General features: G+C 38.7%; 1 protein-coding gene across 1 annotated transcript in view; it reads left to right on the top strand.

Moving 5' to 3' along the window:
- Window positions 1–15664, top strand: part of LOC127658651 (zinc finger protein 804A-like) — a 100204-nt gene extending 84540 nt beyond the window's left edge. The window contains exons 2-4 of the mRNA XM_052148039.1: window positions 2985–3128; window positions 9392–9522; window positions 10007–15664. Coding sequence (XP_052003999.1) covers window positions 2985–3128; window positions 9392–9522; window positions 10007–13037 — 3306 coding nt within the window. The 3' untranslated portion in view covers window positions 13038–15664. The remainder of the gene's footprint in view (window positions 1–2984; window positions 3129–9391; window positions 9523–10006) is intronic.
- Window positions 15665–19571: the final 3907 nt, after the last annotated feature.

Consider the following 19571-nt stretch of genomic DNA (forward strand, 5'->3'; position numbering starts at 1 on the left):
AGCGTGAGTCACGTGAATGTGAAAGCAACTCGGACTCGGTGTGCACTCATTCAGGAAGTAAAGTAACCTGTACATGTGTTTTAGCCGATGACGACATCATTAGTTTCGACAACACACGAGGATCCACACATTCCTGAAAGTCCCAAAAATTAATGACACCACTATGACATACAAGTACAATCAACACTATAAATACTGTCTGTCTATCTATCTATCTATACACCTTATAAATACTATATATAAATACTATTATAGGTTATAAATATAGGGTATAATAGTAGTTGACAGTGGCAATAACTTCATCTTGAACACGAGCGTAAGCATGCAGTGTAAACAAAGATGCAAATGAATGCCTCTCCATCAGCTATCTCCTCAAAAAACGTCAAACGACATAAGATCAACACAAATGGACTGGGATTCGATAGAATCAAGTAAGTGTGAAACCAGACCAATGATGCCGGGGGCACCGGGAACAATCGTACTCCGAATCGGACCACAGCAAACATGCCCAGTGTGAAAGCCCCCTAAGAGGTCATGGTGTTCCAGTTTTTAAAGTGTTTTAGATGGTTTAATAAATGTACACATTTTAATAAACTACAGGAAACAAGATTTGGGATTTTATCTGAATAATCGATTAATCAAAGAAATAATCGAAGATTATTCGATTAGAAAAATAATCATTAGTTGCCACCCTAAATGAAAAATTGTCTTCAAATGCTTTTCATGTGGACTTCAAAGCGCTTGAAGTTGACACCCTGACGTGAAATGTAAATGTGGCTTCACTACTGTTGTAGCAAAGTGGAAATCCACATACTGCTGGCTGATTAATATTGTGGAGGATGAGAGTTTAAGAAATTGATGTGCATTGTAATGAATATGCAACCTGTGGGGACTAGTTCTTTCAATTAATTAACCTCACACTTATACTTTAGGAAACATTTAATGTTATTTGAATTGGTGCTATTTAAATGCATTTCCCATCAGGTTCTGAGCACGGTGAGGAATAGTTACAGTAGCTTTTCCACCAGGGCACGATTCGGCATGGCACGATTAGAAACCACTCTCGGTTGGATTTCTCAGCACAGTAAGACAACCGTGCTCATCTGTACTGGCGGAGTGCCTGTAATGATGTCCTGACTCACGATTGGTCACTTGTTAGTTGCCAAGGTTATAATTTTTTTTCTCTGTAGCTGGCCAAGCACACTATTTGGGCAAGTAAACTCTTGCATTATCAAGGTGATGACTGACATATTTCTTTTGTACATTCGAAGTCTGTTTTCAGCACCACAGTGGAAAAAATCAGTAACCATGCCGACTGGCCCGGATTGGCACAGAACAGAAACAGTTCGCCCCGATGGTGGAAAAGAGGCTTATTGTTTATACTGCAGAATGCTTTGTTTGGAAAATAAAAAAAGCATTATTGTTACATATTGTTTTGTTTTCTTTCCATAAATGCATTTTGACAGGAAAATAAAGTATATAGAGTCAAATTTCAGAACTTTTCAAATCCGCAATTAATCGTGATTACCCATGAAAAACTTAATGATTAATCATGAATAAAGATTATAAGTAGCTAATAGCATTATTTTTAGGTTATTTTCAGATCCATAGGTAGCGAAGTCCTACTAAATAAAAGTGTACATCCATCAAACAAAACTCTGGAAGAATTTTCCCAATAAGACATTACCATTATTAATTTCAGACTAACTTTTCAGTGATATTGAGCTAATGAAAAACACATCACTTTTCCTTGCACATCCAGCTAATCAAACGATTCCTGTTTTAATTACGTGTAAGCTAGCCACTTATTAAGTACAATTATATGGCAATTGTTTCATGCTGTTACACAGTGGGAATGAGTGAGGGGGATGTTATTATATTTGCATATCACAGATGAGTGTTTACAGCATAACAGTGGTGGATTCTCACCTAAGATGAGTGAGAGACAGACCACTTTCACAAGGAATCCGATCATTTTAATGGACTGGCCTTCCCTGTCTATCAATCTACTGGATTTGATGCAGTTGTGAAGAGCACAGGATGTCAGCAATAACCCCATACATATGTCTGTGGGCTTTGACTGATTATCACAATAATATATCATCTATTGGCCATCTCATGCAGGTTGACAGGTTTGATTGTTAACTTAATCATCTGTGACTGATTTACCAGTATCCCTCTATGTGCTCTTCTCAATGTGCTTCAAGAAGCATTTGGGTGACAGACCTAACGTTCAACTCAACAATATGTTTTATGGTAAACTGATTCCAATTAAAAAGGAAGTTCCTTTCTCTGCCCTGCAGTCATGTGATTTGGAGACCTTTTGGGAATAAAGTTTTTGTGTGTCTTGCTTTTAAATCTGCAAGTTTCCATTCATCCCAAGCGAGAAAGAAAATAGATTACAAATACAATCGTCCCTTGGTGAAACTATTCCCATCTAAGTGTAGTTGTAAATCAATATTTAATAAAGAGTTTTAAAGCGGATGAAGAAAATGTATCATTTTCACAACAAATATTTCTCCACACAAATTATCTCAATATGATATGACAGAAAAATGTGTACTGTAAATATACATATTTGTCTACCAATATCTGTAGGAGTGCCATGACCATTCAAACATTGATTTTTTTTGAAAATATAGACGTATTCTGTATATTTATTTGACCAAAGATTTTACATGGGCAATATTCTGCCAGTAATAATACAGAAAGAAAAAATACTATTCTAAACTATGCAACCATATTTAAATATCATGGGTAAGATGCATTTTGCCAAACCCATTTATTATTCATATATTTGCTGTACATAAGCAAAACATTGCTAAAACATTTGTATCTATTACATCTCATGTTATCCACCTTCTCCTCATGGTGAACATTACATGACAAAGCAGGGTGTGAGAAAAAATTATGTGATTTCATAAGTGTTTAAAACTTGTTGGAGTCAATTATTTTGAAGATTATGGTGTTTCCTTTTGCTTCAGGATTATGCTGAGAAGGAGAAAACCTTGGCAAAAGCCCTGGAGGACCTCAAGGCCAACTTCTACTGTCAGTTATGTGACAAGCAGTACTACAAGCATCAAGCGTTTGACAACCATATCAACTCATATGACCATGCTCACAAACAGGTAATGGGCCTGTTGACTGCCCCTTGAGACATTCTCTGAAAGCAATGCATAGGGATAATTTATTGCTTTTGAAGATGACAACAAATAGTTTTTGCAACACGTCTGTAGAGCGCAAGACAAATGGCTTCCCCCCCCTGACTCAGAGCCAGTGGCGTACAAGTGGTCTTATGCAGTTTTAATATAGGCGGGCATAGATCACAAGTAGAGAGGACAATTAGAAGTCATAGTGCTTTGTTGTTGTTTTCCCTTTTTCGTGGGACAAAGACATGCTGACCTATTCTTAAAGTGTTTTTTTTTATTTGGTGCAATGAAAATAAGAGCATTGAAGTTGAATGTTGACTGAGGCTGATATTTATCCTAAAACCTCCTTTTGTGTTCCAAGGAAGGATAACAATTATATGAGTATGGAATAAAATATGGATAACAGAATTATCCTTTTTGGGTGAACTATCCCTTTAAGCACCCCACATTTACTAAGTATTAAAGCCAACATTAATAAAAGTGTGTCTGAAAAGACTTTCAAAATCTATGCTTAGCCTTTTGATGAGAATAGTTCAATTTGAGTACATTTAGTCTTGTAAGTTTCGAAATCTGCTGTGCCATTTTAATATTATACAAAGTGTCATAGGAAACCATTTTTTTTTTTTTAAGTGAACAAAAGTGCTAGTGAAAACCTTATAAAGCAACAAAAACATGTATTTGGAGGCATGGAAATGTGACTTAACGTCAAGGCAGTTGCACACTCAGTATGTTGATTTAAGAACTGCAAAAGTCCAAAAATAGCAGAGTAACCTTTAATAGCAAGTTAAAGCTTTAATTCCACCACTTGTCCTGCTGTTTGATATCGGCCCTGACCCCTGTGCTCTGACTCACTCAGAAACGAAATGCATAGAGTCTCTGGGGCCCGCTGTGCTGTCAATAACTGGGCTCACTGATCTATCGACTGAACACTATCAACAAACCCTCCACCCATGACCTTGCTATTGAACACCACGACAGGAGTGAAATGAATGGATTATGAAGGTAGAGGCCACTCCCCCTCACTCACTTGATATGGGTGCTACACTGCTTTTTTTTATCAGTAAGATGTGTTCATTGTATGGTTATGGCGCTTGCCTCAACTGCATACATTTTTTAACTATTCCAGAGCACAAGCAAACACTACCATTCAGCTTCTCAAAAAATAGGGGTTGATAGATGAGGATTATGATTTCCCAGCCCCACTCAGGAGCTGGCAGACATGTCAAAATATAATTCACTACAGGATGTTGGCGGCCCTACAGGAAGCCCACAGCTACAGAAAAGCATCTCTGTTATGTACGTAACCATGGTTCCCTGAGGGGAACAAGACGCAACATATGATCACTATGGGACACTGTCCGAGTATCACGTGGTCTGAAGCACTTATACAATCACGCCAATTTATTAGGTGATGGGACTTAAGTGACGCCCCCTAGGGAGCTACGTCATGGGCTCCAAAAAGGTGCTCAATTTAGCACCATTGAGTCAGTTTTTATGGTTCTATGCAGCTGCAAGAGAGTATGGCCATCTATGCAACGTCTCGTTCCCCTCAGGGAACCAAGGATGTGTATGTAACCGAGATGTTCCCTTTTGTGGAACTCAAGCTGCGTATGATATGGGAACTAAATACATTCATGACATGTGAACAGTAGCTGCCAACTGTCTAAGCCCGTGTTGCAAGCATACAGCAGCGCACAAGCGATGTAAAGCGTGTAAATAAAAGGAAATAGTAATTTACTCCTGTTCCAACAGAGAGAACATGGGAAGAAGCAGTCAAACCCTCATCCACATTATAAAATCTAACAAATGTATGCGGAGAGGACCACCCTGCCACCATACAAATGTCCTCCAAGGATGCAACTCGAACCTAAGCCCATGAGGATGCCATGCTCCTCGTAGAATGGGCTCAAATACCCGAAAGCGAAGGTAAACCATGCACTTTGTAAGCACTCGAAGTTGCATCAATAAGCCAATGAAACAGTCTTTGTTTAGACACCGAAACACTTCTTTTGCAGCCACCAAAGCACACAAACAACTGTTCTGACTTACACTACTGGCCAGTATGGTCAACATAAACTCGCAGCATCCGAACTTGGCAAAGCATACTGTATGTAACCTTTCATGCTCCTCCGACTCAAATTGGTGAGGAGAGAAAGCCAGAAAATGAATGGTCTGTGAGAAAAATTACGTAGAAATAACCTTAGGCAAATCACCCAAATGAGGTCTTAACACAATCCTTGGACACCCTGGTGCAAAATCCATACACAAGGGATTGATCGACAGGGCATGCAAACCACAGACTCTCTTATATGATTCCAATGCCACTAGCAGGGCCGTTTTAAGAGTCAAAAACTTACCAATAACTGTTGTCAAGGGCTCGAACAGGGCAACTGAAAGTGCCTCTAATACAACAGATAAATCCCATAAATGAACACCGATGGGACTAAATGGTCTAAACCTGCATACATCATGCATAAAACGAGAGCCAAGAGAATGTCTTCCAACTGAGACTCCATTGATAAGTGTACTTTCAGATTAGAAGATTTAAGATTCTAACATAGATTTTTAGCATTGTCAGGTTAACCCCGCCCCGAAACGCTCCTGAAAAAAATTACAGCACTGTACCGACAGGGCAGTGAACTTGATTTTCACTTTGAGCTCTACACCAAGAAGAGAAAATATGCCACTTAAATGTATGTAGCCTCCTTGTTGATGGTGCTCTAGCATTTAGAATGGTATTAACCATAGCGGGAATAAACCATCATTCAAAAGAGCACCCCGTTGAGGGGAAACACCCATAACTTCCATAAATGTGCATCGATGCCCAGCGGTGCCAAAGGCGAGAGAGAAAACCAGAGGGGACAGTGTGACATCTATCTTGAAGCGAACATGTCCACTTCTGCTCGCCGAAATTCCTCGAGATGTGTTCCACAATCTGAGAATGTCCATTCTCCAGGAAACAGACCCTATCTTCACAGGAGATCCGCCCTCTAAATTCAAATGGCATGGAACATTTACGGTTCATAGAGACAGTACATTGTTTTGTGCCCAGAGACGGATGTAATGTGCCAGTCTCTGCATGACATGAGTAGCACCGTGAACATCTCCATATAGTGTATGTGACATTCCAGCCGCTGGCGTATACAGTGCCCCAACCCACACAGGAGGCATCTGTCGTCACTTTGTGGAGTCCAGCACTAAAAAATGTCTTGCAGGCAGCAAGCCCAGAGGAATAAAAGTGGATACTGCGATCATGAGCCCCAAAAGCCTGTGAAATATTCTCACAGAGATAACACATCTGAACATCGCTAGATACTGGTGTAATGACAGAATGCGTGCTGTAGACAGGCACACCTGCATCGCCCGTGAGTCTAGCTCCATACCTAGAAACATAGTCCGTTGCCTTGGCAACAGAACGCTCTTGTCTAGGTTCACTTGCAGCCCTTGATTGCTCAAATGGCTGAGAACAACATCTTGGTGTTGGGCAGCCAGACTGTCTGAGCTAACACCGACCAATCATCGAGATATTTCATAAAGTGGATGCCTTGAAGCCTCAAGGGCATCAGAGCTGCATCCATTAATTTTGTGAAAGTGAATAGTGCGCCCCCATAAGCAAATCTGAGAAAGCACATGTGCTTCACCGCAATCTGAATATGGAAATAAGTAAATACCCCAAGTGCTAGTCTGTGAAATGCGATACATGTTGGGGGGAGCGTTTGCTAACCTTGATTCATAGAAGGAGGCACAAAGTCCATTTTCTATCATCCTCACAAACAAAAGCATCACCTAGACCAACTTATTCTCCAGCGCGAGCCATGGGGGAAATCAAGGGAAAGTCCAAATTGAGCCGATGAATTCAAAAGGTTTTCCTTAATGCGACGGCTCACATGCGCATGGTCTCTCACACGTGTTTTTCGTCAGAAAAAGGTGGCCAAGCTTGGCCTCAGATCATGTCCGACAAGACTAATGAGGGGGACAAAGACGAGGAGTATTCCAGTATCTGTTCGCACTCCTATCTTCACACTCCATGGCTCCCTAGGGTGCATCACTTAAGCGCCATAAAAAAATTAATTGCCATGACTGTATTGGGGCTTCAGAACACGTGACACTCAGACGATGTCCCATAACAATCAAACACAGCTCGAGTTCCATGAAAGGGAACCCAGTGTTCCTGTCAGTGTGTGAATCATCACTGCCAAACCTTTACTGTCTGCCTCTGACTGGTCTCAATGTTGCTTTTAATTAATAATAGATGTCCAGTCCAAAAAATTACTGTGTTAAAATTTTCATTCTTTCTCATGTGGCCTGTCAGTCACGCCTGCCCCCACTGTACATTAAGGATTTTCACACTGTATTTGCAATCACTGTGCAGCTCTCTCCCATCAGTGCTGCATCCTAGTATAAATGATGTAACCACATCCAGTCATCTGAAATATAGGCCACATGTATTAATGGCTAATTACAGAGCTTTTCTCACCAAATACATTAACAATCAATGAATAACTGCTCGTCCAAGTAATGCACCTGAGAGTCAAATAAATATAGTCCTCACCAACTTGTATTCTATTTTCTGCAAGGCTGGCTGGCAATGAAGCCGTATGACGGATCAGGGCTGAGTTTGCCCATACTATGCAAGCATAAAGCAACAAGATAGAATAGAGACCAGGTGCACATCGAGACCTCTATCCATGATGGGATCAAGCTAGTTACCCTAGTGAGCCCACTCCACACTGAGTGGCCCTTTAACATGACAAAATTATATCTGATGTGACCGCCTTGCTTTCCCCTGAATATGAGCCCCAGCCACAGTAAATGCAATCACTGAAGCCTTCTCAAATAGGAGAGGTTACAGCTCCACTGAACTGTGTATAACAGAGCAGCCTGAGTGGAATGTTTAATGTTAGGACAGATGACTCTTCTTGGCTGCCGGGAGAAACCATCACTATTTTTACACTCAGCTGTTACTATCAAAGTATACAGGTTGACCCCAAAACATACCATGCTAAAGTACGGTTGAATGATTTGTGCCTGCTGAAAACACTGTTTATTTGCCTAGTCTTGGCTACATTAGTGCTTGATTCATTAAGGAATTATGTGACTCAGGCAATGCTGCAATGGCACATCTGGACATATGCCCTGTAAGAATGCTCTTTTCCAACATTTAATCATCATTTGATAAAAAAAACTGCTGCCATGTTCAATAGGAAATGTGCACAAACATCTCTTGTAAATGTAATTCCATTCACTGCATGCAGTGTAATATCACATATTTTAATCATGGCACGTAAACAGCATGGAGCTTGAAGCTAATTTATATCAAACAATGCATGTTTGCACTGAAAAGAATGACTGGCTTTAAATAAATACTTGTTGCACATCACTATTTCAGCACCGATTGCGCATAGTTAAACTGGATTGCGGCTGATTAGTGAATAAGACACAGGTTTTTTGCAGTGAAATACCATGCACAAAAGTGGTGTAAATGCTTTTAACTTTGATTAAATTTGGTGTAACTTCAAAGATGCTTTCCAAAAGAGGTCTTCATCTGTCTTAAAGCTAAGCATGGAGTATTAATAGATAATTGAATGAAAGCTTTCAGGATTAATTGGATGTGATAATTGCGCTACAGTTAGTTGTTGCTTGGAGACGTCTGGTGCTTTCAAAAGGAATGTAGTCTTTGCACCCATAAATATCATATCCATGTAAATTATTAATGGAAGTAAATTTTGATTATCCAACTGACTTAATGTGTGTATGCTATATGTACAGATGTTATACCAATCAATACATCTCACTGCCTGAGATGCACTTACGGCCCTGGCATAAGACAGCCACGGTGGTTTGCATCAATTCTACATTCAAGGCACAAAACCTTTCAGACCTTGAAACAAATGCAAATAGTTTTATCTCAAATAAATAGTACAATTTCATGGAGTTTAGCAACCTTATCTTCAGCTTCTTTTAATTTGCTGAGAAAATGGATTTGGTGAAACATAACATTGATGTGCAAACACCTTTATAACCTTCCTCGTCTCTAGAAGAGGTTTAAAAAAAATGTCAGTGTATTCCTAAATGTCTGAGGTACTAAAGATACCAGTCTTCATAGTAAAAGGTAGTTAAAGCAGAGGGAAAGATTCATGCTCTCAGAGCAGATTCTTATTTACAGAATAGGTTTTGTCACTCTGCAGTAGTCGACAAACTGAGATGGGTGAATGAATAAGAGGTTCTGTGTCACCCTACAGAGGTTGAAGGAACTGAAGCAGAGAGAGTTTTCCCGTAATGTGGCCTCAAAATCCAGGAAGGATGAGAGGAAACAGGAGAGAGCTCTCAGACGCCTACATGAGCTCGCTGAACAGCGCAGAGAGGTGCAATGGTGGGTGAAGTTTTATAAAATGATTTCCTTTTTTACACACTATGTGTCATGATAATTTATTCTTACCAGATCAACACCTTTATTGATTAAACATGGTGTGTGTAGTTTCATATTCATATATTCACATGTATATATCCTCTCAGGGGGTCTCAGACTTTTTGTATACACATTGAATTACAAAAGTCAGAGACCACATTGAAAATCTGGTCTTAAATCTGAAAATCTGCTCATTTTCATCTGGAAAATTTTACATTTTTCATTTACAGTGTAGCCTTAAAATAAACACAGATTTAGGGTTATGAACTCTTCATTCAAATTGTTATGCTAATAATATAAACACACATTAATACCCCCAGTTTGTAGTTAAAAGTTGAAACAGCAGACAAACACAATTCCATAAGCCTGAAATGTGTAGGCTCATGGACACCAACAAATGAATCTCACATAACATCTTTTTCTTTTCTTCCTCTCATTATTGGTACAGTGCTCCAGGGAGTGGTCCTATGTTCAAATCTACCACGGTGGCAGTAGAAGGAACTATCAGGGAGTCCTGTTGTGATGATATCCAAGAAGAGAACCAAAGTTTTGCATCTCAGGACTCAGGGGGTCAGATCCATTCCAGCAGCTGTGGCTTAGCTAGTAAGCAATCGCAATGGCTGTACAATGGGAAGGCCAAAAAACAAACATTTAGACGGAAAATTGCATTCTCTTTTTCCTTTCCAAAGAAAGCATCTATTAAGCTTGAGTCATCAGCTGCAGTTTTTTGTGAGAGCACAGAGGAGGGATCGATGGAGCGAAGCCGCAGACAAAAACTCCAAGTACCCCCTGTTGAGTTTGACCTCCCAGGCTCCCCCACAGAGGAAAAAGTACTAAATTGTGAGGAGGCATTTTACCACACTGGCACACAGCAGGGCAAGATTTTTCAAAAAAGTGGCAGCCCATCAAGTCAGGGGTCATCAGATAAGACTGTGGGGAGGGAGAGCCCCTCATCAATTGGATCAGATATGTGTGCTTTGCTTGTTTACTCAGAGGATGTGCCCCATCCCTCCGTCTCCCTCGTAGCTACTTCACCTTTTCATTTAAACAGTGCTGATATTGTTCTTGAATCTGAGGACTCTGTTGAGATCCTGAAAAGCTGCAATGCTGAAAGTAAAACAGAGACCGGTGAGGTGACAGTAGAAGAGATCAGCACTACTGAGGAGGGAAAATCAACCATTAATGATCCTCCGGTAAGTTTCTCAGATGTGTCACCTAAGAATGATTCTTCTCCAAGACAAATCCAAGTGGAGGATGCAACTGCAAATACATCTTCCCATTTCACAAAGCCCAGCCAGCCTTTTTTATCTGTTCTAAGTAGGGATGGTAACACCATATTCCAGTGGCCCTCTGAGATGGTGACCTTCACAAGGACAGAGCCTTCCTTGTCTTTTAGTTGTAACCCCCTCCATTTTGACTTCAAGAGGTCACGAATTATACGGCCTGCTGACACTCAGGAGATGGCTGAGCCCAAAACTGATGAGGAATTATCTGTCTGCTCAGGTTTCAGATCCTGCCTGTCTAATAAGCACATGGAACAATCCATACCCAGCCCCAGAAACAGTCCCAGCCAAGCACCTGAAGACAAATTCAGAAAGTGTTATCCGTATTCAAGTGACATAGAGAGTTGTGTCAGGCTAAAAACACATGACAGGTGTCGACAGTACAAAGATTGGATCAATGCAAGTAAGAGAACAGAAGACAAGCTGTGGGCCAGAGAACGACGTCATTACAGGAGCCATCTCAAAAGGAAACGAAGGAGGCAGAAGAGTAGGAGAAAGAGACACCGGGAGACAGAGCGCAATGTGGTGAAATGTAAGAAATTACACAGACGACCTGAGAGTGTGGAAAGTCTTGATCGCCAATTTAGAGCCATCACTTCACAGCAAATACAGCCATTAGAGAAGTCAAAGCAATCAGCTCAAAATCAGGATGACAACAGCAGCACAGCTCCCATAGTTGAGGAAGGTGTGGGAGGCACGATGCAGGAGGCACCATCTAATGTAAACAGCTCAGCGGGCTGCATCAATCTCTCTGATGAGTTCTGTGCTGATGATGAAAAGGTTCTTGGGAACAGTGGGAAAAAGCCTGACAATCCAACTCCAGGGGAACTAACAAGACAGTGTTCCCACAGCCAGGACACATCTCTCTTTCTGAGTTCCAGCACAGTCCTGGGGTGCCCAGAGGAGATGCCTCCATCAGCTGAGACTGACAGAGATGGACTCTGTAAAGGACAAATTTTGAAAAGGCCATGTCAAGATTCTCTAAGCGATGGAGATGAGCCCAGACATGACGATTCTTGTGGCCTCTGCCGATCATCAGCTGAGGTTTCTAATGGATGTTCATTAAAAGAAAATACCTCTGTACAAGCAGAACTGACCTGTTGTGAGCTTGGGGTTAGGAGAAAAAGACAGAAACAGACACATGTCCAAGATAAAACATTATGCCTTTCAAATGAATGCCTGGTTGTTAAGAACAGTGTTCTGGAGGAACAGGACAAGGAGTTGAGCAAGAAATGCCCTTTTTTAAAAGGTATGTGTGACAGTTTGAATGGGTCAGACCACATTCCATGCAGTATTGATGATGGAGAGAGCAGTGCGGCTGATTCTCAGACAGCTACGTCTATTAGCAGTGCCCTGGATTATACTGTGGTTGATAGCAGTAAATGGCAGCAGAGCTCCACCTTTCAGATCAATGCTTCATGCACCAAGGGCAGTCTAGCTCTGTTGGAGGCTAATTCAACAAAGGAGAACAGTAGCATCCACTGTAGAGAGTCTAAAGCAGTACAAACCCCTGTAAATAACTGTAACAAGTATTCAGTGGCAGCTCAGGCCTGCCTGCTTGATGTGAGAGAGATTTCCCTGCAGAGGACTGAAAAAGCCACTCATGATAAATCATGTCAGCACAGCCTTCAAACCCTAATGCAGAGGTTTCACCTAGGTGTTCAGGCTGAGGAGATGTTGAGCAGGGAGTGCTTTCACACCACCAGCAACCTCTTCCAACCTCCTCATTCATTCCAGCCTCCCTCAGATGGCATGGAGAGACACTGCCTCCTGCAGATCCAAAGCCAAGGACAGGTGCTGCACCAGCAGGTGTACCCCACCAAGCTCAAATCTATCCTGTCCAGGCCACATCTTCCCATGTCATCTACCTTCCTCCATCCAGTTCACCTGCCATCCTCTGTGCCTTCTGGCTCCATCAAAATACGTCATACCATTCTACAGAACCACACCGCTTTCCTTCCTCCACAACCATGTTTATACCCCCAGGTAGTGCCTGTTTCTCGACTTCCCATGGGGCCAGATATCTGTCCACCAACTGCTCCTCCATTTGTGACCCCTCCACAGGTGCCAGTTGTACCGGCACCCCCAAGTATTCACCCTATGACTTTGACATTTCACGCCCTGCCTCGACCTGCAATGTTTCAGCCCATGTTGCCCCCTCATCTTGCTGTCATGCCCTTGCAGCCTCTCTTCTAGTTTTACTGCTATTTCTGTATGTAACAAAACACGTATTTTTATTGCAGTAGTGAGAAAAACATCTGCAGCAATGCTCCATTTTGTAGAATGTTAAAATGGGAAGGGTGGCATACAAAAGCATTGTCTTTGCAGTTTGGAAAGATTGCTGTTTCTGTACCATTTCTGTCAGTAGAGATTATTGCAGAGAACAACTCCACAACACTCTTATTAAGAGGTGTATAACCCACTGATTTATTAGAAATTTGATCAAAGTTGATCAGAGGAATTTTTGAATTTAACAGATTTATATCACAACAAAGATGATAGTTTTATCAGCTCATGCACAGCATGATCATTTAAATATACAATTTTGGTGCATAACTTTGTAAAAATAGATGACTGAAATTGTGTAACTACATAAATATGTAACTTTAGTATATATACACTTAGAGATAATAACAAAATACTGTAATAATAATAGTTAGCCCTGTGATGGACTGGCCACCTGTTCAGGGTGTTTCTCTGCCTTTGGCCCATGGTAGCTCCAGCGACCCACCTTAGGATAAGCAGGTATAAAATATGGATGGATGGATGTAATAATAATACCATAAAAATAGTATATATGATGACTGCTATTGACTTGGAATCTGTAGTTATATGAATACAGGATAAAGGATGTCCTAATGGGCCAAATAGTGATGTTATATGCAGTTTACAGAGTTCTATAATAAGCCTGCAGATAATTAATGTAACACAGATTCTTTAATAATTTATCATATGTGTCAGCATTTCAAATTAATCACACTGGTACTAGTGTGCAAAATACATTTCTTTATATAAAAACTGCTGCGTGCCTGCCAAAGGCTAGTGAAATGCAGCAGGGTAGCCCTATGCAACATGTGCTATGGCAGCACAGTGTTGAACATATATAGTTTTATGCAAATCGAAAACCCCATAGCATGTAATGGGAAAGCTGAATGTGACTGTTGAGAGCTGAGCTGATATGGACATTTACAGTATATTTCTTATTAGCTAATTACCGACAGTGTTAACCTCAGAGCAGTAAATAAACAAACAAACATAAAGACAATGGTTAAGTTCAGAATATAGAATGTGTTATGTGTGGTTTTTCATATGAACAACAAATTGTAGATCTTACATGCTGTTATCTAAAAATGTTCAAAAGAAGCACAAACATTACCAAGTACTAATCCACATGTGTGTGTTTCCTGTATCCCTTGTATTGTAACCTGCTTGGATTAGGTAAACATAGGCTAGATCTATTTCTGAAAATGGCAATACTTGCTTTAGTACCCTGTCCTGTAGCATTTATTTGGGGAGTTTTATTTTTACTTATATAGACCTATTTTTTATGCTTTCTGTTTATCTGAATAGTTTACATGCCCAAGAATGGCCAACTGATTTAGGTAAAAAATAAAAAAAAAATAAAAAAAACCCTTAAAGAACATAAACATATAAATTCTTGTAAACTTGAATACAAGTAAGACAATTCCTCATCTCAGTTTGTTGATAATTTTGGATTTCTGATTTTGTTCCAGAAATACCAGTACAATCCTTGGCAGTAAAATGCTAGTAATGTGAGTAAATGAAACAAATATTTAAAATAGAAGTTCAGTTTTGTTAGGGAAGGATTCAATTTCTTCAGCTTGTACCAGATGAAAGAGTATAAACTCAAGAGATGGATTAATTTACTTATTTAAAATACTAACTACTAAGATACTTGAATAGAAAAGGTAGCAAGTTTGAGAAGACCAGAGCAAATTTTCTGTGTCTTTGAGTATTCAAAATCCTTTCATTTTCAAAGGAGATGTGTTGAACTGGAATTAATGACATAGCTAACGACTTGGCTTTATTCTTGATTTTGCAGATAGCCATATGGAAAGTAGTTTGTACAAAATTAATTCTTGGTAATTATGCTCAGCCATATGTTTTTTTCTTTTTCTTTTTAAATTTTTCTTATTTAATTTTATGAGACTGAATTGCTATCTTTTTTTTTTTAAATACATACAACTCAACTAGGTATTGCAACACGATTAGTGAGCAAAACTGAGAAATAACTAAATATAATAAATAATACATTCAATTACAAACAGGTAACAATTGCTCTATTCAATGCCTAGTGACTAACCTGCAAATTTGTTTTTCTTTTTTAGAATAATCTTAGATTAATTAGCTTGTATTAGAAAAGTCAGAGTGGAGGAATTTGCTTGAAGCAAAACTGGCTGATCTTTGTGCAGACTTTTTTTTATTTGTCTTTAGATATCATTTAATTTCTTTATGTAATAACTTAATATATATATATATACTTGATATTTCAATGCTGTTTTTGTAACATGTTCCACAAAGCCCTTAATACGACCCTGTTGCCCCCTCTTAATTCATGTCAATTCTGGAATTCTTGCGCATAGGAAATTGTGTAAATGCACAAAACTACTTTTACCTGTAGTTGATTAAACTTGCTTTGAAAAACTGTATATGCTGTAAATCAGTACTATTTATAAATCATGTAAAATGTAATGTACATGTACATATGTTTTATGTTTTTATTGTGCAAGGTACCCTGTATGTATGAATTATTTAGATAAGATAAAACCACTGTTTTTTACGCCTCTTTGCCAACTGAATGATGCTGAATTAATATGTAATAAAAAAAAAAAAAACAACAGGTGCTTTATGTCTTAAGATTTGTTTCACACTGCTTCTGGGTTCACCACACACTCAGCTGAAGAAGTCCACAGTATATGAATACAAACACACTAGAAATTAATGCCTTTTGAAGCCAGGGAAAATCCAGGGTTTTTGTCACAGTTGGGAAAGAACTGTTGAATATTTCATGTAAAGGTCTTGCACAAACGATGCAGAGGTTATTGAGCAAGACAGCCATGGTCATTTTCTAGCAACTTTGAGGCAGAGCTTGCTAGACCTTTGTGAGGTTGAGGTTTGAAATTCCAGTGGCCACATAGGTATTTGTTCTGTAGGTATCCATATATAAAGTTTGATCGTCCATTTGCTTTGACATCGAAATCGTCATATTGACAACATCTAAAATATAAACCATTTGACATTTGAACAACTTAAGAGATGTACACATGTTGAAATTAAAATTAATTCCTTGTGGTTCAGAGAATGGTAAGTTACTGAACAACTGTGACAGCACACACACAAGACACAAACACACTGAAAATGTTATAAAAATGTTGAGATATGATGAAAATTAAATCCAACCCATCTTGATGTCAATTAAACCAGTGTTTCCCAACATTTGTTCTGCCACGAAATCGTGGCTTTGAGTTTACAAAATCCTTTCTTTTTCAAAGTTTTTTTGTGACTAAATAATTAAATAAATAATAATTCTACGGCACACCATTATCCCACTTAGGCTATATTTTTCCATGTTTACGGTCCACCTTAGTAGCGTGTTTACTTGTAATGTTTGAAATTCGGCTATGCATTAAAATAAAAAAAAATCAAGTCACATAGGTAGGCTACGCTGTGTGAGGACACAGATGGCAAGAGTGCTAAATGGTAATGAAAAAACAACAAATTTGCTTCTTTTGTAATTTGTAGATTTGTTCTTGCAATGCCACAACAAATTACTGGGATGCAAACTCATTAGGGGCAAAAAAGGTAATACAATCACTGGTCCATGAAAATTTTTTCTGGGGATATTGTTTTTAAAAATAAGCTAAAAGCACCAATTCCAGCTTTTTTAATTATTCAAGTTTCCAATTATCATTTTCCAATAGTAGCCTATTTAAACTGCTGAGCATGACTTTTATCAGAAAAGACCACAATAATAGACAAATAATAATACTTTTGAGTTTCAATAATGTTCTTTCGTCATTGTAACGTGCATTTCACATGTGTTGAGTCGAGGCGTCAATGCTCCGTGCAAAGCCAGCGTCAAGCGTCGCATTACCCTCCACATGACAAGAGTTGCTGAAAGCATCACAGAGGGGCGATTTTACAAGTTTGCCACATAAAAATGCGGGAAACATTGAAAACATGTATTTGGAAGAGAGAAAAAAAGCTTGCAGTTGCTTTGATAGCAGAAAGTAATAAAAGGATTCACTTATGTTTAGTTTGAAGTGTATTCTTGGTGAATTTAAATTAGTTCAATAACTGGGGTCTCTGATATTTGTAAATGATAAGGTAATATTTAATTAAATTAAATGATGAGACATTCAATGTCTCCACAAATTTGGACAGTTTTTAAATATTTCTTGTTGCTTAGAACTCTCAAAGACATTATTGGTGAAGCAAAAACGTGTGTGAAAAACCCTTTGGTGTAAATTCACTTCACAGACTTCAGTGTATTCTGCAGCTCTGACGCAGGTCACGAGAAAGACCCTTAATGCGTATAAATATCAGTCACTTTTGCACATTAATCATTGCTCTTCACAATTACAAATGTGACCGATTATGGTTTCAAAATGTTGAATTTCTCTGAAAGGTGAGGAGTTTGGATCCCTGAAATTATAATGTTTTTCATGCATTTATTTATTTTGTGGAATTTTATCATGTGCCACGGCACACCTGGCAAACTTTCACGGCACAGTGGTTGGGAAACACTGATTTACACATAAATATGGCATTAAAAAAAGGTCTATCTCTGACAAAGTTTCTCCATCATTCAATGATAAATATTGTAAAAGGCCTGCAATGGGATTGTGTCTGAGGATTTAATTTGTTGACCTGTGGTGGTATCCCTATAAAGGTTTCTGGAATTTCTGTCTCAACCAGCAGTCAGAGGATTTGTAAAGATATGTACCTCTCTAAAGTGCTTGTGTAGATGTAGAATACATCAATATTGTACATTTTAGTTTCTATCCTATCAAAAGAATATATATTCGTCAACATTACATACAAATATCTACAAATAAGTGTTGTCAAAAGTAACGGTACTTTGGTACAAAGTCAGTACTAAAATAAATAAGATGTAATGATACCAGAGTTTCTGCAATACCGGTAGTACCAAGCACTGACTCTATCCGGTACCAGCGCACAGCATGAGTGACACATGACAGCATTAAAATGCTGACATGCTTATTTTGAGCGCATGTTCTATGACTCCTTTTACACTGAATGGACAATTAATCAAATTAAAATCATTACATGTTCAAGTGTTATTTATTAAACTGCTAAATCTTTTTTTCTGTGGATGTGCTGCATACTTTAAATACCGCTCATTCACTCAAAACTCAACAGACATTGAGAATCATTCACATTGTATGAGATGACGGAGCAGAGCACTAATCTACTGTAAACCATGCAGCACATATAAACTATATATTTATATAATTAAATCACAGCATTTGCGCTTTAATCTCAACTCAACTTTATTTATAAAGCATTTAAAACAACAGAGTTGACCAAATTGCTTCACAGTAATACAATTTAAAACATAACATTTCAAAATTACCTCATACACAAATGCCAGTAATCTAAAATACAACCACTCCAAAACTGTGTCTTACATTTCATTTGTCAGACTCAAAGGCCATATAAACTGGTGAATAAAAGTTTGGCAAAAAAAAATAAAATAAAAAAATAAAAAAATGCAAAGACATGTTGAAAAGTTAGATTTTCAATTGATAACATTTTTAAGAATTTATTGATTAGACACCATTTTGATGCTGAAATTAAATGAAACTTTATAAAATTTTCTGGAAAGTTCTGGAAAATAATAATACTTAATAAACTAATTATTCATAAATAAAAATAAATAGCATATTTTTGCTGTGGTATCGAGAACCGTGAAATTTCACAGGTATTGGTACCGACTACTGAAATTTTGGCACATAACAACGCTACTACAGATACCACTGTGATCACCATGCTTCTTGCAATAGTGCTAATGCCCTCACCTCTCTCTGAAAGTGACATCATTATACAGAATAATTCTGGTGTCCTGCATGAGCCGGATTAGTTCAGATGCTCTGCTGTTATTTCCCTTCTAGTCATTGAGTCATTTGTCTCCCAGGTTTCTCAGTTGTTAGACAGTATTACCTTCTTTCTCCTTGTATAAAATCACAGGCTTTCAAAGCCATTTTGTGTACAAACCAGTTTTACACAGAGCAATACTCTATAGATTTCCTCATAGTTTGTGACTCATAGGCTCAGTCACAGCACTTTGTTTCCCGGGAACGGAAGTGTACAATTTCTACACCTGCTACCTCTATCCCACTGAGCCAAAACATGGTCTTCCTGCTGTCCACACTACTACTGGGTCACACAGAAACAGAGCTGTATTTATTCTCTTCTCTTTGGAACTTGACAACCCTCAGAAGGCTGTGGGCTTTTGTCCTTGTGAGAGATGAGCTAAACAACTAATCTCCATATTTATTTCCTTTGACATAAAAAATGATATGTATAAATTTATTTGCATAAAGCCCTTGTTATATAAAAGTGTTAAACTGCAACATTATGTGAGCTGGCACTTTCTGTTTCCTCAGAGCATATCTTGCCTGTAGACTTATGGACCATCTCTAAACAAACACCTACATATCGCACAGCCTCTCACAGCCAGAATAA

This window comes from Xyrauchen texanus, chromosome 18, assembly GCF_025860055.1.
Source record: "Xyrauchen texanus isolate HMW12.3.18 chromosome 18, RBS_HiC_50CHRs, whole genome shotgun sequence".
Lineage (NCBI taxonomy): Eukaryota > Metazoa > Chordata > Actinopteri > Cypriniformes > Catostomidae > Xyrauchen > Xyrauchen texanus.